This window comes from Pangasianodon hypophthalmus, chromosome 7 (assembly GCF_027358585.1).
Source record: "Pangasianodon hypophthalmus isolate fPanHyp1 chromosome 7, fPanHyp1.pri, whole genome shotgun sequence".
Classification (NCBI taxonomy): Eukaryota; Metazoa; Chordata; class Actinopteri; order Siluriformes; family Pangasiidae; genus Pangasianodon; species Pangasianodon hypophthalmus.
This window is the reverse complement of record NC_069716.1, coordinates 19,762,711-19,787,800: the sequence shown is the minus strand read 5'-3', so window position 1 is coordinate 19,787,800 and position 25,090 is coordinate 19,762,711. Positions and strand designations below refer to the sequence as shown.

Sequence of the window (25,090 nt, the reverse complement as noted above, 5' to 3'; positions counted from 1 at the left end):
AATTTGCATTTGGTAGCTGCTCATGGGAACTCTCAATATACAGTCCAAAGAGGTGTCAATGCAAGTAAAGGAGACCATCATTAGGCTGGAAAAAACAAAACCTAGACCTATCAGAGAGATAGCAGAAACTTTAGGAGTGTCCAAATCAACAATTTGGTATATTCTTAAAAAGAAGGAACGCACTGGGGAACTCAGCAACACCAAAAGGCCTGGAAGACCACAGAAGACAACTAAAGTGGATGATCACAGAATTCTTTCCTTGGTGGAAAAAAAAAAACCCTTCACAACATCTAGTCAAATCAAGAACACACTCGATGAGGTAGGCATATCAAAGTCTACAATCAAGAGACGCCTTCATGAACATAAATATAGACGGTTTACCTCAAGTTGCAAACCACTGGTAACATGCAAGAACAGAAAGGCCAGATTAGACTTTGCTAGAAACTGTCTAAAGAACCCTGCCCAGTTCTGGAACAAGATTCTTTGGACAGATGAGATCAAGATTAACTTGTATCATCTGTCAAACATGGTGGAGGCTGTGTTATGGCATGGGCATGGGCATGTATGGCTGCCAATGGAACTGGGTCACTGGTGTTTATTGATGATGTATTCTGTGAATTCTGAAGCATACTGAGCTATACTTTCTGCTCAGATTCAGTCAAATGCTGCAAAACTGATAGAACAGTGCTTCACGGTACAGATGGATAATGATCCAAAACATACCACAAAAGCAACGCAAGAAACTGAATGTTCTTAAATGGCTGAGTCCGTCACCTGACGTCAACCCAATTGAGCATGTTTTTCACTTACTGAAGACAAAACTGAAGGCAGAAAGACCCACAAACAAGCAGCGACTGAAGGCAGCTGCAGTAAAGGCCTGGCAAAGCATCTCAAGGGAAATTCAGCATTTGGTGATGTCCATGGGTTCCAGACTGAAGGCAGTCATTGACTGCAAAGGATTTGCCTCCAAGTATTAAAACTAATCCTTATATTTATAATTATGTTAGTTTGTCCAATTACTTTTAAGCCTGTGAAAATGGACAGACTCTGTAAAAAAAAAAAAAAAAAAATGGCTGTATTTCCTAAACGGTTAATGCAGTATTTTTTGTTAAACCCATTGAATTAAAGCTGAAAGTCTGCACTTCAATCACATCTTGATTGCTTCATTTCAAATCCATTGTGGTGGTGTACAGAAGCAAAATTACAAAAATTGTGTCACTATCCAAATACTTATGGACCCGACTGTAAGTTTAAACTATATATTCATACTATTTGGGGAGTGTTACTTACGAGCTCAGTTTGCGGTTTGACTTAAAATCTCCACTTAAAACCAATCACATGATCCTACGACAGTAACCATGTTTAAAGGTATCACACATTTACTGTAGCTGTAGCAACAGATTTGCTTACCATGTCACCACTCGAGTTTATCGTCGGTGAATTATACTCAAAAGGAAATGAATATGACGACACAACAGAATACAGAATACTGGTGCACAGCCAACTGGAAATAAAACAAGACTGAAAATGAATTTGTGTCTGGAAGTGTGTTTACAGAGCGATGTAACTAAAGGATTTGCTGCAGCTTCTGCAAATGTTTACACCCTTATTGATCAAATAGTTATTGTCTGTCATCAGGGACTAGCATGGAAATACTGAATCAGCCCTTAGAAATGTTTCTTTTCAGTTAGTGTTCTACTCCTAAAACACAGCACGTAATGGAAATCATTCAGCTCCAAATTGTTGGTTGGACTTTTCAAGAAATGAAAGAGTTTTTTTTTTTTTTTATCAAAAGTAGAACGTGGAGTAGAAATTGGCAAATCCTGCCACATCATCTTTTATGATTGAGAATCGACTCTCCTGCTCTAAGAGGAACGACAAAATCAAAGTCTATTTATTTTCTCCGAGACATGGACCCATGGTGCCCAAGCTCAATCAGAAAAGAGTTTGAGATTCTTTCCTTGTATCACTCTTCTGAAATACCTTAGTGACGCCACAACTCTTCAGAGGACACAGCGATAATGAGAGAGGCGGTCTGTCCCTTTCAAATTTGCTGTATCTTTTCTCATAGTCTTGAAAAGCAGTGGATACCAATTGAGAGTCAACCTCAGGGACACAGCCAATGAGGTTACTCTATCGTTTTATTTTTTTTTCTGCTTGCTGTTCTTTAAACCGTGCTAAATATCTTATAAGCTTTTGCAGTGCATTTCATATCCCGGTTTTGTTCTTACCAGAGCAAAAGCACATCAATAATGGAAGTGCTTTGGGGTGAGTAAGAGAGTGTGTAGAGGCGCTATACTGTGCTCAGGCACGATAAGACACAGCTCGAGCTAAGAGCATTAGGGAAATGACAGGACGTTTGAAGGTCTTAACTTCATTGTGTCGGGGAAAGGTGCGGTTGTGTACGGCTCTGGCAATAGCAGTGTAATTAAAATGATGAGCAGAACCTCACTTTGTTGTGTCAGCCCAGGAAACTGCGGTGCCGTGCGATGTCTTTGTCTTGAGTAGAAGATATTGTGCTGAATGCTGGGGAAAGGGATAAAGCTCTCACTTTGTTTTGGATACTTTCCTTGTTTGTTGTCTTGTTTGTTGTTTTATAAATTGGCACATAAATTCCACTTTTAAATGAAATACATGTATAATTTACAGTGAGTCATATAAATCAGTTGTGTAGGAGAGTTATGAAAACTAATATTAAGACAGCTGTTTAATGATGCTTTAAGCTAGGCCTAGGTGTGATGTGATATGATATTGATAACTTGCTAAATTATGTCAGTAAGCTTTTCTGAGATATGGTGAATATCAGGATTATTCTTTGTGATTTGTGATTATCTTTTTATTACAGTTTTAATATTTTTTACACCATATGTCCAAAAGTATGTGGACACCTGACAATCATACCCATATGTGTCTCTTCCCCAAACTGTTGCCACAAAGTTGGAAGCACACAACTGTATAGAATGTCTTTGTACTTGTCTTAGGGGGACTAAATCTGGCACATATTGGTGATATGATGTTAAAATTATATATTTTTTCTCTTTTTTTAAAGTTTTTTAAGCATTTTCTTCATGAATAAAAATGTTTTTATATTTTAAAAAATGCATACATTTATTATAAATTTGCAAAAAAATTTAAAACTCATGCACTTCCTCCAAAATATGTGAAGCCAACTTCTGCATCTTTTCAAACACACTCAGAGGAAAGCACTATCTACCTTCTTCCACATACATGAGCTCACAGAGCTCAGTGATTGGTTAGTGTCGCTCTGATCCCTCCCACCTCCTGACCAATTTTGCTCCCTAGGCTACCGGCCAGGTATGGATATGGCATAGTTGGGATTCACACTTGTGATCTCTTGACAATAAGGCGAGCACTTTTCTGTATTGCTGTCAGTTTGTGAGCAAACCTACATATCGCAATATATTTTGTGCATCATATGCGATCATATGCCATCTTCTGCCATCAATAATTGTGATATTTTTGTCATATAGCCCGCCACTGCTTTCAGTCGTTTGCTGTTTTTTTTCCCCCAAATCCATATTTTTTGCTGATGTAATTTGATAGATTTATCACACACTTTGACATGCAGGGGGAATCTCTGTTTAATATTTTGGTCTCCAGGATTAATCACATCCTACAGCAAGACACTCATCACTTTACAGCCACATTGTTGACTGGCAGAGCAGCAGATGGGCTTCGACCTGGATCTGGCTGTGCTAAACGTGAAGGTTAGCCAGCCATGTTTGTGCAGGACAAATGCCAAAGAGCTCATCCTCTGACCAGGCTCAACTTACAGTGAAACACAACTGCTAGTCCACAGTGCTGTTTACATTCTATGAATAGAAATGGCATGTTTTAAAGAGAGGATGTGGAAAACCTGAACATCAGCCAGCAGCCACAATGACCTCTGACAGCAGGACAATAGACGCCTGGCCGCTTGCATGGAAAATTACACTTTCTGTGCGATTTCCTAGGTCATTGTGCCAAAATGTGTCACAGTGAATTAATGAGCTTTATGATTATATACATACAGAACATCCATAACTAATCATGATTTGTCTTAATTTGGCTGATGTGCATTAGGTACTCTGACTGGTTAAGACTAAATCCCTACTGAATGTTAGCTCAGTATTTCAGCCTGTAGCCCTACTGCACCAGCGTGTGCTCTGAAGGTTCAAAGTAACTGCTACAGAGCGTAGGAGGAAAATCTCACTGGATTAACAAATCCTCAGTGGCAATGTGTGTTTATCATAATCTTTCAGTTTCAAATAGACTCGCTTATGTGGGTTCTGACACCATCTGACATAGTGTTATAAAAATGACACATTTTCTACCTGAACACTGTCAGTGCAGCTATTTTGAACTCCAGAGTCTCAGTCACAACACTGTTCTTTAACCTGGCAGTTATGTCAGCCCTGTAGCTCCAGTATACTAAACTAAAGCCGCATCACATAGACACAAAACATGTGGCTGATTGACTACCTTAGAGGTAACTAGAAAATTTGTATAATTTGATGTTGTCCTCAATTACTGCATATTCAACAATATTTCATCTTAAGGTCATTTCAGCCTCCAGACTCTAAGAAAGCCATTTGTTTCGTTTCAAAATGAAGTAGCCTGTGGATTAATCCCATAATTTGCAATTAACACTCATAGCTTTTAGTTTGTTTCCTGCACATCAAATCTGCACACGTGTAGTGCTTACCTAGTAGATAGTGCACTTATCCGATCACGTTGATATTTAATGTCAGCATTTGGATATGAATGTAGAGGTTTTTTCCGACAGTGTTTATTCAGAGTGAGAGAAAGTGCACAGTGCAAGTGTGCCATGCTTGAATGTGCTACAGTTCCAGGGAGAGTCGTTTTGCCTCATACACACCTGCTTGCTTTGTTAATCCACCGCTTTCTCCTGGGATTAGCTTCTGCTGTAAACACAACCCACACTCGAGGCTTGTTATGGTAATTGAGGTTTGTTTTAAAAAAAAACACAGCAGTTAGAGATGTCAGGAATTACTTGTAAGGCTGCAGAGGACTTTAATGGTAGGGAAATGTAACAGTTATTTCCATTTCTTGTAGGTGTTATGGGTATGTGTTACTCAAATTCATGCAGCTCCAGTTACATAAAGTGACTTGATTACAAAGAGTCGGATAAGCACCTAACATGAGTGTTGGCAATATTTACCTTTTAATGTTTAAGCTCTAGTGATAAGGCTATAAATAAAAGACGAGTGGTTGAAGTGGGTATGTTTTGTTTTGTAGTGCTGATTCACATTACCACATTTGAACAGTTGAGGCACCTGTTTTGAACTTCAAGCAGAGAATAAACGCATACGTCTCTGGTCAATCATATTTAAACATAGTTTTCATTGTCAGCTTTTCTTCTGAATGACAATTTCATCAGTTTACTACTCATGGCAGAGAGAGTAAATGAAAATAAATATTCTATGAAAGTTTCTATGAAAGAACTTTTTCACCAAGCTTGTTTCACCTGAATAATTTACATAAATGAACATTTGGCCGTAACAGAGGATAAGCTACAGAAGCCGAACTGGGTCAGCTACGGGCAATTTTTTATACCTTGATCATTTTGCTATAGTATTTTTCAAGTGCTTGGGTAGATCCACTGAAATGCTTTTTTGGGTCTGCATCTGGACTGCGGTCCCCCAATTAACCAAAAGGCCAAAGTATTTGAATACATTCAAATTATTAATAGAAATATTAATAACCATCTAATTGTATGCTACCACAGACAGAGAATAATAGCATTAGCGCTACACCGTATGTACTTATCTCATATACCATGAAAGATAATTATTATAAATTAAGTCATGGTGAGGCAACATTTTGTCATTGTTTCTGATATTTAGCTAGATTTTATTACTCAGCAACCAAGGGCCAGTATAAAAATCAACAATTTTTACCTCTTCTTCATGCATCTTATCTATTACTTAACTATGTATACATACATTTTTTATATTCTATATATTTGGACAGAGAGTTTAGGTAGTTTCAATAGACTTACCTTAAACATTATCAAAATTCAAATAGTACCTGAACAGGGATATTTGTTCTGACAGCTGTACTATAAACTATATGGCCAAAAGTTTCTGGACACCTGACCATCACACCCATATGTGTGTCTTCCTCAAACTGTTACTACAAAGTTGGAAGCACATGATTGTATAGAATGTCTTTGTATGCTGTAGCATTATAATTTACCTTCCCTGGAACTAAGAGGCCCAAACCTGTTCCAGCATGACCATGCCCCCGTGCACAAATCGAGCTCCATGAAGACATGGTTTTCCAAGGCTAGTGTGGAAGAAGTCGCATGGCCTGCACAGTGACTTGACCTCAACCCCACTGAACACCTTTGGGATGAAACAGCGACTACATGCCAGACCTCCTCAGCCAACATCAGTGCCTGACCTCACTAATGTTCTTGTGGCTGAATGAGCGACTCCCCACAGCCACGATCCAAAATCTAGCGGAAATCCTTCCCAGAAGCACAGAGCTTATTATAACAGCGGAGGTGGACTAAATCTGGAATGAGATGTTCAACAAGCACGTGGGTGTGATGGTTAGGTGTGAACATACTTTTGGCCATATAGTATATATTCCATGCATCCCTGTATGCACCCCTGCATTCCTGTACCGTGCTTCCTCCCTGTAGGTCATTCACCACGGATTCAGAATGATAAGTTGGGAATGGACTTGGCTCCTGTCTGAGTAACATAGCAGTAAGATCCCAGTAGGCTGCGTGGCATGCTCTAAATCGATGGCTGCTGTAGTATAGGTGGGGTGAACTTCACTGCTCTGCTTTAACATCTCCGGTTCAGGGACTCCACCAAAACATGTGGAGCTGGTATCCAGCTGCAGGCTGACACAAGATGAATTGCTCTATTAGAGAGTCTGGGCCAACAGGCGAGATCTGACCCACAAGCTCAACCAGAACGGTGGCTGCAAACTCCTATCATGACACACACGCACACACATGCGCGCACACACACACACACACACACACACACACACACACAAACACCAGGGACTTGAGCACTTGCACACCGTGGCTCTTAGACTGGCTAGAGGAGGCTAAAATTGTGTCATCAGGTATGTAGGTCAGCGCTGGATTTCCAAAATAATAGATATTTTTATTGCTGAAATATTCTATAAGTGGCATAGAAATGTCCTTATATTGACCTTTACAGACTCGTCATATGGTCACAGCGTCATGGAGAACTGTACATACAGCATCTAGTTCCGTGTCAGAATCCATGATTATGATTAATACAATATAGCTTATACATAGATTTAAGCAGATTCAGCTATTTTTACACTGTTGCCAAACTGTGGCACCTTTTAAAACATTTTTCCACCAGTTTTTCATTACAGTCTACATTGTAGTGTTATATATATATATATATATATATATATATATATATATAATATTATAAATGTATAATTTGACAAGAACACATATGTATTCTGGTTACTCAAGTGAAGTAGTTTTTACTATGTATTGTGTCATTATCCTTGTACAAATATAATTCAAGGAAGAGCTGTTCTACGAGTCACTTTTACAAATGAATTGTCCCCATTGTTTAGACAAGGCTAATTGTCATTGTTCCAAAAATGCCACACCATGACGCATGCATTGTTTTTGCGTTTGCGGTGGGAGGGAGCACAGCAGCGGTACAGACGTTGCCCTGAGGGGTTTACTGTACCTTTAAAATAATCACCCGAACAGAGGATTTCTCTGTCAAATTTAAATAGCTTAGTTATTTCGATTGCACGTGCAAATGTAATGAAAATTTTGTGAAAGTCATTTCATATTGATTTTCATATTCGTTAAAGAACGTAAGAAAACACATTAAGGGAAGATTAAGACAAGTATGACCAGTCATTCGATTTAGACAAAAGAAATGCTGCTGTGTGATTTTTTTTATTATTATTATTTTATTTTATTTTTTAGTTTTTTGTGTGTTTTTGTCTCCAGATTTTGCCCTTTTCAGGTGCTGTTACATTGCTAAATCATAGTCAAAATAGCCTCCACTTCTGCTTCTGAGAAATTTCCTTTCTTTCGTCGTTCTGCACTTTCAGCTCCCTGTGAGCTTTACCTTTTGCTTTTTACGTTTTGTGGGCTGTGTCATGCATGCGCTTTGCACTTTACAGGGGACTGGCATTCATCAGCATACACACATCTTAGTGTGTGATCACTGAAATGTTCTTTCTTTCTAAGAAGATATAGTAAGTGCCAGGGCTTCTTTTTTACAATGGTAGTAAATAAGTTGGTATTTTAATTCTTATTTCCACGTGACCCTGGCAATCTTTTTATACTGCCACACCCAGAATCCTTCTGTACCTTGTGTAAGAACACGAGATTTAATTAAAGCACCAAGGTCAAAGTTTGACACTGACCTTTATCCAAGATCTTCTCAATCTCCTGACCTTCCTAAATTAAAAATAAGAGTTTTCTTTTCTTTTTTTTTTTTTAAATGACATAGATCAATAAAGCTCCATCTGATGGAGCAGGCAGCAAGGTGAAGGTAATACAAGGACGCTGGCTCTTATCACTACGCTATCTACATGATTGGATCAAGCAGCTTATTTATTTTTCCAGTAATGAATTTACTGAGCAGCCTGGCGCCACTTTAATCATGGTGACTTCATGGGAAGAAGTGATCACAGGAGGTTGTGCAGTCCATTCAGCATGCAGTGCTGCTGTGAAAGGCTTCATTAGACAAATTCAGTCTACATCTGTAGCAGTATATACATAGCATATTGGCAGAGTTTTCATATCAGCAATCCCAAGGCAAGACGAGCAATGATTTGATTTAAAGTATATGAGAAAATGAGCTGCATTAAATCAGGATTTCTGTGGGTTTTTTTTTTTTTTTTTTTTTTTTTTTTTGCTGTTTTTTTATTTAGTCTTGTGTTAGATTTTGGATATATGACACGGAATATGGAAATCATTAAAACAATTGTGTTCTGAGGTCCAAATCAGTAAAAAGCCAAATGGCTGTGAAAAGTCTCATGGCAGAGAGGTGTGAATTTTTTCAAGAGTGAGAAATATTAATGAAGTCTTACTAACAATGTTCATCAGCTTTAATTCCTTTGTTTCATGTTGCTAACTTAGTTTCCCCGAGCAGATTACTCTGTGTGTATATGTGTGTGTGTGTTTTCTGTGGGGAAGTGTGTGTGAGGTTTATAGGCTATTTTTCACCCGTTATTACCGGCTTCACAATGTCTCATAAAACACTGAATCAACACTTTGATTGTGTCACTGAGAATAAAACTAAAACTGATCCTTCTTCATTGTTTCTTCCCAGAGTGTTTCTTTATAATCTTTATTTTCTCATAAATTCAGACAGTAACATAAACCTGTCATAGAGGGAGTGTATATGAGCTCAGGATGAGTGAGTGAGATACCAGAGTGCAGTCCTTTCTCTACTCAACACAGCACAACTACTTGAACGTTCAAGGCCACAGAATATGAGTTAATCATTCCTGTGGTGTTATGATAAAATCCTGTTCAAGGTGGTTTGCTAATTAGGAATATGATTCCAGTTGAAAGACCTCCTTTGATTGTAAAGCTCTCAAGTTCTGTTTTTTTTTGTTTGTTTGTTTGTTTGTTTGTTTGTTTTTAAATATTTGAGAATTTTGGTGGTTCCCAAACACAATTCTGATTAATCACAGGCGTTCAAATTGTAACAGGTAGCTGTACTACCCCCACCCCTTATTCGTACCATGCCATACAGGCACCTTTCATATTCCAGGCCAGTTCAAATGAGTCAGAATTCCTGTTTCTAATGTAGCATGCTCGGGCTATTACAGAGACAGAGGCAGCTGGCTGAAGTGAAAAGGGAAGTGTGTGTGTGTGTGTAGTTTTTGGTTTATATCAATGATAGGAATATCTGACAGTAACTGAGGTTAGGTTTAGGTGCAGGTATACCATTAATTTCCTGCAATAATAATTTTGTCAATGGAAGGTCCTTACAAGGATAAGACAAAAATGTGTGTGTGTGTGTGTGTGTGTGTGTGTGTGTGTGTGTGTGTGTGAGAGATATCTGTGCAAATGTCACATCTCTTACTACCATCTCCATAAGCTGACCCTGCTTGACCCTGTCTTGCTATGTAATAGGAGGCAATATACAGACGGGTGACAAATTAAAGGAAAAGGATAGAAATGTTTCGTTTTGGGGTAAAGGTGATCAGTCAAAGTAACTTTGCATTGATTTGCAGTAATTGATTTGCACCTCTCTGTAAGAGGGACAAGTGGACCCAAACCATGCCAGCACAGCGTAACAGAGTCAGCGGTGTTTCCTTTAATTTGTCACCCGTCTCTAAATCTAATCTCCTGTGTAGATGAGCAGAAATTACTGTACATCCTTATTTTGTGATGTTGAAGTCTACTCTTTGCAATGCCCATTAAAGTGTGCTGATACAACTGAATGCCACTGCCGCTTAACCTGTTTGCCAAAATTAACCAGCCTGCTTTATGTCAAAGTGACATTCCACTCCATAGGGTTCATATATCATCCTTGTAGTCTCAGTACACCAACAATTTTAATCTTGACTAGACCAGGATCTTACTGGGAATTTGGAGTGGAATGTCACTTTAGCTGCCCCCCCCACGCTGCCTGGATGCAGAGGGGTGCCAGCTTGCCACTAACCCCCTGGCTATCTGCCATGCAGGTGACTCACCAGCTTCTGTGGGATTTGATGTCACCTTTAGATCGGGCCCACTGAAGATGGAAACCCTGGAGTCGGAGCTGACATGCCCTATCTGCCTGGAGCTGTTTGAGGACCCGCTGCTACTTCCCTGCGCCCATAGCCTGTGTTTCAGCTGTGCCCATCGCATCCTGGTCTCCCACTGTTCCGGCGCAAAGCCGCTTGAGTCTGTGTCGGCCTTCCAGTGCCCAACGTGCCGCCACGTCATCACGTTAAGCCCACGCGGTCTCGACGGCCTGAGGCGCAATGTGACGCTGCAGAACATCATTGACCGTTTCCAGAAGGCCTCTTTCAGCGGGCCCGGCTCACCCAGCGAGAGCCGCCTTCGCCCCCCACCCCGGCCTCGCAGCGCAACACCCACCGGGGGCAGCGCTAACGGCAGCGCGATGTCGGCCGAGCTGCGCGTACCCTGCCAGTTCTGTGAACAGGAGCCTCCTCGTGATGCCGTGAAGACGTGTGCCACGTGCCAAGCGTCGTACTGCGAGCGCTGCCTGCGTGCCACACATCCAAACAAGAAACCATTCACCAGCCACCGGTTGCTGGAGCCGGCAGGTGACGGGCACCTGCGCGGTCTGGCCTGCCTCGAGCACGACAGTGAGACAGTGAGCCTGTACTGTGCTACAGATGAGCAGCTTATCTGTACCCTGTGCAAGCTGGTTGGCAGACACCGTGAGCACCACGTCACCTCTCTCAGCGAGCGTTTCGACAAGCTCAAGGTAAGCCCATGCCTTTTCTCTTTTCTCGCCACAGAGCCACATTGTATTTACGCAAGTCTCCTAGGGGTTAGTGAACTATGTTAGTGAAATAGGAAGTAGGTATGTAGATAACACTATGATATACTGGAAAAGAAAAAAAAATCCTCAAAAAGGCTTTTAAGAGACAAATATACAAATGTAGCAGGTGCAAATCAGCCAATATAGGCTATATTTCTAAAAGTAGAGAGCAAGTAGGTTTCAAATATATTAAAACATTTAGCAAGTTTTCTAGACTAATTAAATACTTACTCTGCCATGGCAAGATGTACAATTTAATTATATTCTCTTTGAAAGTACGTAATTGTAAGAAGATACTGTAATATATCCTGAAAACTGAATTTACAGCGCAGAATGTCATTTAGATGATGACGTTCTGGTGCTTCAGTAACTTTGCCAGTAATCACAGTGAACTACTTTATTTCCACAACTTTAACCACACGAATCATTTCGACATTAAGCCTTACATTATGTTTTTCAGACTTTTTTGCTGACATTAGATAGTTCATTGGCTATGCTTCAGCTGAGTCCAGCTGATCTCTATCATTGTCCTTTTCATAAAAGTGGAATTTCCTGCTGGTTTCCCCAAAGCTGTTTGAGATAATGCTGTATTCAGTCATAGGACGCAAAAGCACTCATGGTGGCTGAATATGCTTCATATGAGCTCCATGGTTTTCTTTTAGGTTTTATCCACTTCACTCATTTTGCCTCATCTTGCACGTAGTCTAAGCATCCACCCTGCATTTACATCTTGTTTGCAAGTGTGTTTACAGTACTCAGAGTGAAGTGTGGAAGAGATAGCAACCCTGTCCAGCTGCTCTTTTGAGCTGGAGTTATTATCATAGTAGATGAGTCTGCACTCTGATGGAGCCAGCCTTTGATCAGTGCTCGACCACCACAAAGCACAATACTGCTGAATCAGGATCAAAACACTGAGGCACAGCCCAGAACAGAGCTGACACACACACACACACACACACACACACACACACACACACACACACACACACACAGAGAGAGAGACAGACAGACATGCACACACACACCAGGTCAAACAAACTGAAATGATGTTAATTATTAATAGTGATTTCTTCAACTAGACTCACTTTACAATTAAAAAAATTGCTGTATGAATACATTTTTCAGATTTAAAAATGTGTTCTAAATAAATGCAAATACTGATATGAATAAATGGTGCACTATTTAAAATTTTTTTTTTTTTTTTTTTTTTTTTTAAATAAAGCTTGCCAGAAAGGTTCACAAGGTATCTAGTTACTAGAGGTAACTAGTTAGAGACTGGAGGTGTATCGGGACTCGGACCCCACGGGACGCAACAAAAAAGTCACACAAGGAGGAGGGGTTTTTTCGCGGATGTAAACGTGCACTCAGATATGAAGCTCACTTCAGGTTTAACTCCAAATACAGATGAACACTTGGACACTAAGCAGATACAGAGAGTGGCATTGTGTTACACTCCTAGTGTGTACAGACTTCTGAGAATTACCGGAAAACAGAACTAGTTTGGTTATGTAAATATCATCTGTTTTTTTCCACTGGAACTCCAGTTAAAGAGAATCTTATGTTGTGTTAGAGTGAAATATCATTTATATTGTTATAGCCCTAATGTTTATAGGGCTTGACTCTAAAAGGCTCATAAAATATTACTTGCCCATTAGGTGGTAATCACAGTGGGATTTGTATTACAAGCACAGAGCAGGTTAAGGTTCCTGCGGTATGTGCGGCCTGCCACTGCTCATAGGCTGGCTGTGTGAATATGAGATGTGCTGAAGGCCATAATCTGTTCTCACAAAGAGCCTGCTATTAAATGTGTGCATCATTATTAGTGGCGAGCACAGAAAGTATATGTGATCTCCCTGTGATCACCTATTCATGCTGACCTCTTTGTTCACACACCCTCAGATAAAGGAAATTCTGATCATTGATGTTTTCCCCCCTCTGGTCCTCAAGTATGTGAATATGGCCATGCTGGGAAGCCCTGAATTGTTTGAAATGAGCGGCATTGTGTACTGCATGGAGGAAAGTCGATACCTGAGAAAGTTCCACCTCTTTTGTCCAGAGATTCTCTCACATGGAAAAAGAAACTGGCATGAATCACCGGGACAAGATTTAATTTCTGAATGCTGTTCCCAGTGACCTGAAAGAAGTCCTGTAACTTACACTGGCTCAGTGGTCTGATTTGCAGTATTTAAACATGTGTGTTTTCAGCTGCAGGAACAGCAGTTCAGTTCTAGCTTTGCTGTGTTCGTCAAAGCCAGCACTGAAGACAGCTCATTTTAAATGCACTTTTATGTGTAGGCTTCTCGTGCTGCGTGTCGGGTGCTGACGCAGTGTCTCTCTCCATTGCAGCAGCTAATTTGAATGTTTCCCCGCTGCAACTTTGAACTTGCTTGACTTTGAACTCCCAGTCCACAACCTGAGGAAAGAGCGAGAGAGAGAGAGAGCGAGAGAGAGGGAATGTAGCTGAGCTAAGTGCAGCAAACCTTTAATCTTCTCGTGTCTTGAGTTAAAGTTCTAGCTTCCAGGACTGTTGCAGAAGGGCTGTAGCCTTGGAGAGAATTGTGACTGCTAGAGTCTTAAGCTCCCACATTGCATCTCACGCAGCCTGCTGGTGACTGAGTGCCTGGAGGCAGATAATTATGTGCACTGCTTGCATGATCTTGCTAATAAGCCACTATCTTTTTTATGCAAGGATTAAAACACAACTGGCATGATGTTATTGGAAAATAATCACTGAAAGGGTGGTGTGATGTGGCATTACCACCCGAGATTTACAATAACAGCATGTCTTGGATTGCTCTTATATCACAACATTTACAATACGATTACATGTTGTATGTTTTGTTCTTTATAGTTACATTTAATGTTGTGGAATGTCTGCGAAACAAATTAGTGGCTGTTACCACTTGCGTTATAGAAACTATAAACAGTTGTTCCCACACCAGCCTTTTTTTTTTTTTTTTTTTTTTTCCTCTGACTTGAAGTTATTAAGATAAAAAAAATGCAGCTTGTCATGTTACTCAGAAACTGGAAAGCTCTCTGTCCTGGAGACTTTCCAAAAATTACAGTTATACCACTGCACTGACACTGGAGACTTCTTCCAAAAAAATGTTAAATAAACATGAGAAAACGCCCATAATAACAATTACTCACGTTTTGTAGAATTTGTTTTTGTGTTGCACCTGCTGTACAAGTCCCTGTGCAAGTTGTGACTAAAAACAATAAAATATTCCAACGAGGACAAAGCAGTTGAGGAAAATTAATCAACACCTACTGACCAATCAGAATCAAGCATTCGACAGCGTTATGGTATAAAGTCTTATAAAATAAAAACCCCCATCACACTTTATTAAAAGCTTCAGGCACAGGTCAAGATGAATATTACATTTAGGTTTTTACCCTCATTGGTGGACGCTCCATGAGAGTCAAACTCTCACTGATTCCACCACTTTGACTCGTTCAACGTGACTTAAATACGGAATGACACTAATGCTTTCAAAGCATATGAGCCATGTTTAAATACATACCCAGGGATTAGATTCTGTGTGTGTGTGTGTGTGTGTGTGTGGGTGTGGGTGTGGGTGTGTGTGTGTGTGTGTTTCAATGCAAAATATGACATATGAAAAAAGGTTATTAACGGCTTAATTTCTATTTTGACAGTTGCAAATCACAGCAGTCTTTCAGCTTGCTGTTTATTCAAGTTCCAGCTCATTTGTCAGGGCCTCTTATGTTAAGCTCTTTAAAGAAGCTGTCTATGACCTCCTGATGATAAGAACCAAGCTGAGCAAACACTCTTCCTCTTACTTCCTCTACATTCTCATCGTCACCGAGATGCTCAGGTCACTTTCTAAATGCTGCTATTATTTTCTTGTTCCAAGCCTGCAAGTACGAGGCAGTAGAGCTGGGTCATTATGCTAAGCTCTGTAGTGAGTGTAGTGGGTTCTCCTCTCACACTCTCCCCGGACAGATTTTCCTTTTTTCTGCAACTGACCTAGTTCCACTCATTCTACAGTGAAAGGTGCTGGAGAGAGATATGGGCTGAGGAGTGTGCTAATATATTAGTGTGTATTGTGCTCTACTTAGTGAGTAATGATAGAAGTGATCATACTGACCCTCTCACCTACAGAAATAATCCGAATATAAAGGTTGACTTTAAATATCACAGGCTTGTGTGTGGAATAAAGCAAGGATGGACAAAGCGTGTAATTGGCAATTATTTCTTGTCTGTCTCTTGTCTTTTTAGAGACATGCTGTACATTCTTTAGAAAATAGTGTACTTGTTGATTAACATGCGTTCTATTTTGCCTTTTTGAAGTGCATGTGAGTGAGGTATAACCAATCCATGCCTAGAAATAAATTTAAGGGCTGGATTCCCATACAAAAACTGTTTCCCATACATACTTAATGTCAAGTTACCACAGTCACAGAATGAAGTTATCCCTGTGTGATGCAATGGTATTCTACAGAGCTATAACGAGTCCTTAAGTTTTCAACTCCAGAAGTTACTCATTCATTGTTCTTCGAGTGCACAGGCATCACACTCAAGGCCTGTGGGCAATAATGGCCTGCTTCCCTATCTGTATCGCACAAACTTGCAAAAATTATATTGAAACAGCTTGTAGTACTACAACATTTTCTCACTAACTTGATTTCACACCAATCCCATAGCATAGCAATCACCCGCGTTTCATACACGTCACTGTACAGCGCACTTGGACTCTTATTTCACAGTGCTGCTTAAAGTCAAAGTCTATCTGCTGCCTTTTATGCAAATCAGACCTGTGTAGAAAAAAAAGATTCAGAAACAAGTCTGGTGTTGACCTTTAGTGTGATTCAGTGAATGACTCTAAACCCTGAAAAGTATCACTTAGTGGAGAGATCTACAATTAAACTGTATGGCCAGAAGTTTGTGGACACCTGACCATCACACCCATATCTGCTTGTTGAACATCTTATTCCCCATTTAGTCCCCACTTTGCTGTTATAATTACCTCCAATCTTCTGAGAAGGCTTTCCATTAGATTTTTGTAAGGTAGCTGTGGGGATTTGTGCCCATTGTGCCACAAGAGTATTAGTGAGGTCAGGCACTGATTTTGGGTGAGGAGGCCTGGTGCACAGTCAGCGTCTCAGTTCATCCCAAAAGTGTTCAGTAGGTCGAGGTCAGGGCTCTGTGTAGGCCAGTCAAATCTTCCACACCAACCTTGACAAACCATGTCTTCATGAATCTCACTTTATGCACAGGGACATTGTCATGCTGGAACATGTTTGGGCTTCTTAGTTCCACTGAAGGGAAATCTTCTACAGCATACAAAGACATTCTAGACAATTCTGTGCTCGCCACTTTGTGGCAACAGTTTGGGGAAGACCCCACAAGTGGGTGTGATGGTCAGGTGTCCACATACTTTTGGCCATATAGTGTTAAAAAAAGAAGAGTTGATGGAGCGTGAAGACAAGAGAGATGGGAGACTAAGATGCATGTTCTTAGCAGAGAGTGAGTTCTTAAATGCTTTTCTTAAATAAAGATTTTCAATATCTGGAAAACAGATACATACATTTTGAGAAGGCTTTCATTAGTTGAATAAATGTTATCAGTTCATACAACTGAATAGATAGAGACATCCTGTTCTACTGTCAGCACCTAGGTTATTGGTGTTAATCGATAGTGTAGATAATATGTTGAAAAATGAAGTGAACAGTCTTACATTGTGGCCCGTGAAAGGCTCACAAAAATGCTGATGTGGCCCAGGGTAGTACCTGAGTTTGACACCCCTGTTCTAGCATATGTCAGTGTTTCAGTACTGTATGCTGAATTCTGCAGGGTATGGCGAAATAAATATCATTCTTTATCAGCAAACAGAAGCAGTCACTTCTACACTGCCCAAGGAGGCATTAAAAGCTATAGTAACCTTGGTTTTACGAGATTATTCCACACAATCTAGCTGTCCTTTGAAATAAGATTTGTATTAGTTATTTATGAGAAGTCTCAAGCATGCAATCATATTCTGTCATCTCTCCTTTCTGGCCTTGTCAAAATACGGTATTCTGAGGATCTCGTGAAGTGAACTTTCGTTACCTCTTTCAGAGGAGAGTATAGGTGGCAGCACAGGCGTGAGCTGAAGTCTTGAGCTTTTGTCTAAACGGGTTGCATGTGGATGCATATTTTAAAATGCAGTGAACGATTAACCCAAACAAAGAGCAATCTTTAAACCACTCTCTTTCTGTTGTGAGCTATTTTGATCCTTAAGCTCAGGGCCTCGCCTAACCCTGTGTCACCACCCCACTTCCAAAGATGCTTTGAGTTTTTCCATTCTGTGCTGGAATGTCAGAGGCTAAACCAGGGCAGGAATTTCCTGTGGCTTGTCTTCATCTCAAGCTGCTGCTGACATCATAGTATATTCCGCCTGCTGTTTAGGAACTGCTTACCAGAATGGCATCCTGTCTGGGAGACAATACAAGCCAGCAAGCGTGAGACAGGCCATTTGCATTATCAGAGGTCTGAGACCCCAGTTTCTTTGACCTCACAGGAATCTCAGATATCCTCTTCCAGGCCACTCCAGGGTCCAACAACGCCATGACAAAGACTTCAACTTAATCCTCTCTGCTGCTCTTATCTCTCACCCTTCCAATGAGCTGTGGTGGTAGACAGAGGGCCTGTATCTTATCTCCCTTCCACTGAGGTCAGTGTGAAGGCTGGACATGTCAAAACAAGACATCCTCAAGAAATAAACCAGGAATAAAAAAGGGAGTATACACTCACTGGCCACTTTATTATGAACACCAAACCAGTTACCCCTTGTTCTTAGAACAGCCTCAGTTCACACTGGCATGAATTGCACAAGGTGTTGGAAACATTCATTTGAAATTCTGGTCCAAATTAACATGATTGCATCACATAATTGATGCAGATTTTTCAGTTGCGTATTTGTGCCACGAATCTCCCGTTCTTCCACATCCCAGAGGTGCTCTAATGGACTCAAATATGCTAACTGGGGAGGCCACTGTACACTGAGCACATTACCATGATCATGGAACCATTTAGAGATGGCTTATGCATTGTGATATGGCACATTATCATGCTAGTAGAAGTAGTAGTAAAGGGATGAACATGGTCAGCAACAATATTCCGATAGGCTGTAGAATTTAAACAAAGCTTGATTGGTAGTAAGGGACCAAAATTTCCCCACACCATTACACCAGCCTTAACTGTTGACACAATGCTGGTTGGGTCAATGGCTTCATGCTGTTGATGCCAGATTCTGACCTTCTTTTCACAACAGAAATTTAGATTCGCCAGACGTTTTTGCAGTTGTCAGCTGTCCAGTTTCTGTGAGTCTGTGCCCACTGTAGCCTCAGAGTCCTGTTCTTGGCTGACCGGAGTGGAACCCAGTGTGGTCCTCCGGGGGGTAGCCGATAATCGAAGCCGATATTCGGCATTTTTTCGATTATCGGAATCGGCACTTGAACTTGTTTCCTTGCCAATAAAAGTGTTTTTTTTTAGTAGTATTATTATGTATGCGCATGTCTGATGCAACCATTATTAAAAAAAAAAGCACAGTTCTGTAGTCTGGCCCAATGTCCTGCCCACAGCTTTATTGGATTGTTTGAAATGTGGATGACGCATTGAGTACAACTAACCAACAGATCTGTAGTCTGTCTCTATGTTCCACCTGCAGCGCTATTGGATTGGTAAAAATGTTGACCATGTGTCGAGTAAATCTAATCAAACATGCTTTTCAGTGTTTGTGAGAAACATGGGAATGAAGCAGCACCTGCATGAATGTGCTTTCACTGAAGTCACAGCAATATATGACAATAATGGGAGCAGTCTCACAGGAGAACATGCATGCAGAAAGGCTGTGCTTTCTACACCACAACTTGGTGTTACTCAATTGTTTTTTTTTTTGTTTTTTTTTTTATGAATTTTTCATTTTAATAATATATTAAATGTTATATTCATGTTATATATATGTACATTGTGAGTTGAATTCTTGTAAATTTTCACACCGCAAACATCAAATTTATTGTAAATGAATATCAGCCCCAAATACCAGTTATCGGTGTCCTTGATTACAAATCATTGGTATTGGTATCAACCCTGAAAAAAACATATCAGTTGACCCCTAGTCTTCTGCTGTTGTAGCCTGTCCACCTCATGAATCAGAGTTTTGTGCATTCTGCGATGCTTTTTTTTTTTTTTTTTTTTTTGCTCACTGTGGTTGTAAATAGTGGTTATTTGAGTTACCGTAGCCTTCCTGTCAGCTCAAACCTGTCTGCCCATTCTTCTCTCTAATCAACAAAACATTTCCACCCACAGAGCTGCTGCTCACTGGATAGTTTTTGTTTTTTGCACCGTTCTGTGTAAACTCTAGAGACTGTTGTGCATGAAAATCTCAGGAGATCATCAGTTTCTGAAACTCTCAAACCAGCCTGTCTGACATCAACAAACATGCCATGATCAAAGTCACTCAGAACACATTTATTCCTCATTCTAATGTTTGAGGAGAACATTAACCGAAGCCCTTGACCTGTGTCTGCATGATTTTCAACATTGTGCTGCTGCCACGTTGGACAGTTGCATGAGTATGCACGAGTATATATACGTGTGTTCCTAATAAATTGGCCGGTAAGTGTACATTTCTCTAAAAGCCTTATGTTACTCTCCCTAGGTAGCTATTTTTTCCTAGTCTGGTATGAAAATAGGACCAAACAGTTTTGTTCCTCGGATAAGCAAGTTGAGAAATTTAATTTGTACCAAGAAAGGCTGACTTCAAGCAAAAGCTTCTGAGACAGATTCATGAATATGGCAGTGTATAGCTTAAAACTACTGTCTACTCCCATTTATACTCTTCTGCTGAAAGCATATTATGAATGACATCAAACGATAACCTGTCTGAAGGCAGGAAATCACAGGAAGCCAGCAGAGCGTTTGACCTGCAAGGAAATGCCCAGCCCCTTTGACTTTAGTTGAGGCTGTTTATACAGACACATTGTGCTGTTCATGCATGCTTTATAGCACAGAGTTCTCCTTTAATGGGCTGCTAAAAACAGCCGCATCATCTCTCAGCTGTTTGGAAAGCCGGCGACAGAGAGCAACACAAGAGCCTCACAAGAGCTGCTGAGTTGATCACAGTCTCAGCATGCAGCCTCACCCCCATCTTACTGCCTGTTTATCTGATACGCTAACACTAAGCCCTCCACTATGCACACTAATATAATTACTGCAGGAGAATAAGTCTCAGAGGAGTTAAAATAGTTTGTGCTGTCAACATAATTACACATCCTGCATTACAGTGTGCTTACTCAAAAGTCTTTTTATTTGCACTACAGAGATATACATGAGTGGGAGCAGGACTTAGACTTGATAGTGCAAGTCAAAATCCATGATTCTTTGGCTCTTGTTTGTGTTACTGTGTTTCCAAGACTATCAAGGACAAGCCGATGTACACAACAACATTGTTTTGCTTCAGGAATATTCCTTTTCTTTACAACAATGAGTCTGGAAAGAAGTAAGTAGGCTGTAGGACGGTGAGAAGCAGCCATAGCTGAAATTAGTGCAGGAACGTATATTGATGGCAAAGCAAATTCCTTTGGGATAATAATATCAAACCCATATTCATGTCACTGCTGTGTAATGGTAAATCAGGTATAGGTTTCACCTACACACAAATTTCAACTATATGAAAGGAAGCCTGATTGATTTATGAGCCTTCAATGTGACGCATCCAGCCTGTCTTCATTTTACACATCCATATCTCCCCGTGTGCAACGTGTGCTCATCATCTCCTTACAGTCCACTTGTCATCTGTCAGTCACTGTCACTTTACTCCCAAAGGGGAGTTGTTATGTGCAAACCCTGGCTGTTGCTAATTATCTGTTTCTGCCTGTGTGGATTAAATCACTAATCCTCTGGCTGTTGGCCCACATGCATTCACTGAGACCAATACGCTAATGCACAGATTTCTCACCCTATTGACTGCTAAACTGGAAGTGCTAATGTAATGTCTGCAGTTGCCAGTTCATAAATATGTCACACTTATTATTTATTTGTCCCACTGTGACAAGTTGGGCCCGATACAGCACACTCTGTGCACAGCAGCTTATTTTCACCACTCATTTGTGTTAAAATTTCTGACAGTTCAAAATGTAGATCACTATATTTTAAAGTATTATCCAGATTGTGTGGAAAAAAAAAAAAACTTTTTTTTTTCAGCCAATTAGGAACTGAGATCAATTTTAGAGGCCTGCCTCACAACATGACACTCAGCCATGTTGTGCATCTCAAAAACCCGCTTTTTGAGATGTCTCCTGTGGCTCAAGAACTAGGCCATGTCTTTGCTATGAACCCCCAAAGAAAGCAGCCCTCATCGCTCTTGCTGTCAGTATGCCGTTTCATCCTCCATTTAAAAGATGTTTATATGGCAGGCCAGCAAGGCAGTTTGCCTCTGGGTAAGACAGGGAAGCTTGTCTTAATGTCCAAAGAGCAGACACCACAGTGCTGTTGAATTCTCAATTCTGACTGGTCAGATGATGTTGGTTCATTTTCTAAACAGCTCTGAGAGTAGTTCCATCTGCAAGGTTTATATGAATGCACTCTTTAACTTATCATTTCTATAGTAACATCTCACATAAGAGATAAGCTTGTTCCAACATGTGAAAGTCTTCAGAACTGTTAAGATGTAAATGATAACAGGAACTAACTTGTATCTCAGACATTCCACGACATTAAACATAGCTATAAATGGAGATATATATATATATATATATATATATATATATATATATATATATATATATATATATAATTTATTTATTTTATTATATTTTTTTATGTAGTGTTTGCTATGGTGTAAGAGGAAGAAAACACTTCAGGATGTGCTGTTGCTGGAAATAAATCAATTTTGGCTTGTTAACAGTAACTCTGCTTTACCTCAAGCCACGACACATTAATTCTTTTCCCAGAACAGCAAACCCCAACATGTTTTACCCTTACTTAGTTTTGCAGATTAGATGATTTCATGATTTATAGTTAAGAAACTGCTGAAATATTACTATTTACTATAAAAATTACTATAATATCTGTATGAAGATGCTGCAGTTGACACACACTGCAGTGAAGTCCTCCTCAGTAGTAAACCCCTCTTCTCCAGTTTTAAACTGTTGAGAGAATGGAGGATTGAGTAGGAAGAGGGTGCAGTAGGACCTCCTGATCCAGGAAGAGAGTTACCTATTATCCTCAATAAGGCTTCAAATAGCAAGTCATTGCACATGCCAGGCCTCTCCTTAAATTTCATCTCCTCTCCAGCTGAGAGTTTTATTATTCTAGCAGGTTTCGCTGCAGGTTTCACGATCTAAAATTTCTCTGTTTGAAGGGTGCATTTTGCATTTCGTCAGGGCGTCTTTTGCACATAAGGAAACATAAGCAAGAGTATGTTTGTATGTTTGCACGTACAGTGTCTTTAAACGTCCTGTACACAGTGATTCCTCTCTTCTTTTTATTGCAGCGTGCTGAGACATTAAAACATTCCTGAACGCTTTGAACACACCTTCGATAATCTTTCATAATGAGAGATTAGGCAAGGAACATTAATGCCCAGTAGATATAAAAAGTCTACATGCCCCTGTTAAAATGGCAGATTTTTGTAATGAAAAGAAAAAGGAAACCAAAATAAATCATGTCAGATCTTTTTCCACCTTTTAATGTGCTATATCAACCAGCAAAATCCAAAGTGAAAAACAAATAGAAATGTTTTAGGAAAAGAAAAAGGAAAAAAAAACTTACAATAACCTGTTTACATAAGTCTGCACACCCTTTTATAATGGGCCATGTGATTGGTTAGTTGTGAGCACAATCACATTCAAACTCATGTCCAAAAGTAATTATCATACACTTGTCATCAATGAAGTGATTCTGATTAACCCCCAATAAAGATCAGCTGTTTCTGTAGGATTTTCTTGCCATCATCTTGGTATTCTTTCCATCGTCCTCAAAGAGTTTACAAAGCATATGCAGGATCTTACTATTGAAAATTATTTATCAGGAGAGGGCTAAAAAAGAGTCCTACGTCCACATTAATAGTGCTGCAGGAATATCTGGCAAGTATAGGTCACTCCCTGCATGTCACAACAATCTCCTGTGTTGGTCACTTGTCTGGGCTGTGGGGTAGGGTGGTTCAATCATGAAACAGCATCCAAACCCATCTAAATAACCCCAATCCATGTGGCAAAATGTGCTATTGTTTGATGAGACTGAAATACAGCTTTTTAATTGTAAAAGATATGTTTGGGGGAAAAACAAGACAGCTTATCACCCGGAGAACACCATGCCCACGGTGAAGCATGGTGGTGGCAGCATCATGCTGTGGGGCTGCTTTTCTTCAGGTAGGACTTGGGCTCTAGTCAAGATAGGGGGAATCATGGATAGCTCCAAATACCTGCAGGCCTCTGTTAGACAGTTGGAGATTAAGACAAATTTCACCTTCCAGCAGCAAAACAACCCAAAGCACAAATCCAAGTCAGCAAAGAAATGACTTCAGAAGAAGATCAATGTTTTGTAATGGCCCAGTCAGAGCCCAGACCTGAATCCTATCAAAAATCTGTGGAGTGAAGAGAGGGATATGCACAAAATATCCCCTCACAATTTGACCGATCTGGAGCATTTTTGCAAGGAAGAGTGGAATTAAATTTCCAAGTCAAGGATAAGTTGATGGACTCAAAAAGCCTGCCAGGTACCTGAGTGCTGTATTACAAGCAAAAGGTACAACGAGGTTATTGGCACCTTTTTCATTTTCTTAAAACTATTTGTTTTTCACTTGAATTATATAGGTTGCTATATTACACTAAAGGTGGAAAAGATCTGGCATGATTCATCTTGGTTTCATTTTTTACACCACAAACACCTTTAATGTTAACAGGGGTGTGTAGACTTTTTATATCCATTGTATGTATCCGTTACCCGGGAAAGTGCATGTGGTGTACTTTTAACTTATTTATTTTTAAAGGTAAAGGATACATACCAGTGGTACAATAGATGTACCCTTGATAGTAGCACACCAGCAACTAGGAAAAGTGCAGTCTGGTATCTTTATATCTGTGAGTGTACACAGATACCAAGCAGGTAATAGCAGAACATAATGGTCATAAATATGACATGACATTTAATTTATATATATATATATATATATATATATATATATATATATATATATACACACACACTGCTGTGGGTGCCTTCACAGTTGCCTGACTTCTAACCTGATTTCCCAATGATTTCTAGCTTCCAATACCTCAATGATTCATTTCGATGACAAGCTGTGACAAATGATTTGCTGCAACCTCCACCCTCACTCTCACCTTTAGTTCACACTGTTGGGTTAATGAGACTTTGAGAACAGCAAACTCCAGCATTCCTGAATGATTACATAAGACAGGCACCTGTTTACTGCATGCAGCCTCAGTGTTTCTGCTGCAGTTTAATCTTTCCAAAAGATAACTCAGCCTTGAGCACTGGAGAGCTTGTCTCTTCCAGGAGAAGTAAATCACTATGTCACTCAAATTCCAGGGAAATTCATCAGCACCTAATGTTGTTGCACAAA

At 40.0% G+C, this 25,090-nt stretch overlaps 1 protein-coding gene across 5 annotated transcripts in view; it reads left to right on the top strand.

Annotated features, from left to right (window-relative positions):
- The window catches only part of mid2 (midline 2), a 119,594-nt gene that overhangs the window by 65,913 nt on the left and 28,591 nt on the right, over positions 1-25,090 (top strand). For 3 of the 5 annotated variants that reach the window (XM_053235249.1, XM_053235245.1, XM_026917872.3), the window contains exon 2: positions 10,693-11,444. In XM_053235249.1, the coding sequence (XP_053091224.1) occupies positions 10,749-11,444 (696 nt within the window). In that variant the 5' untranslated portion in view covers positions 10,693-10,748. The remainder of the gene's footprint in view (positions 1-10,692; positions 11,445-25,090) is intronic. The other 2 variants (XM_053235248.1, XM_053235247.1) reach the window with 1 other exon arrangement.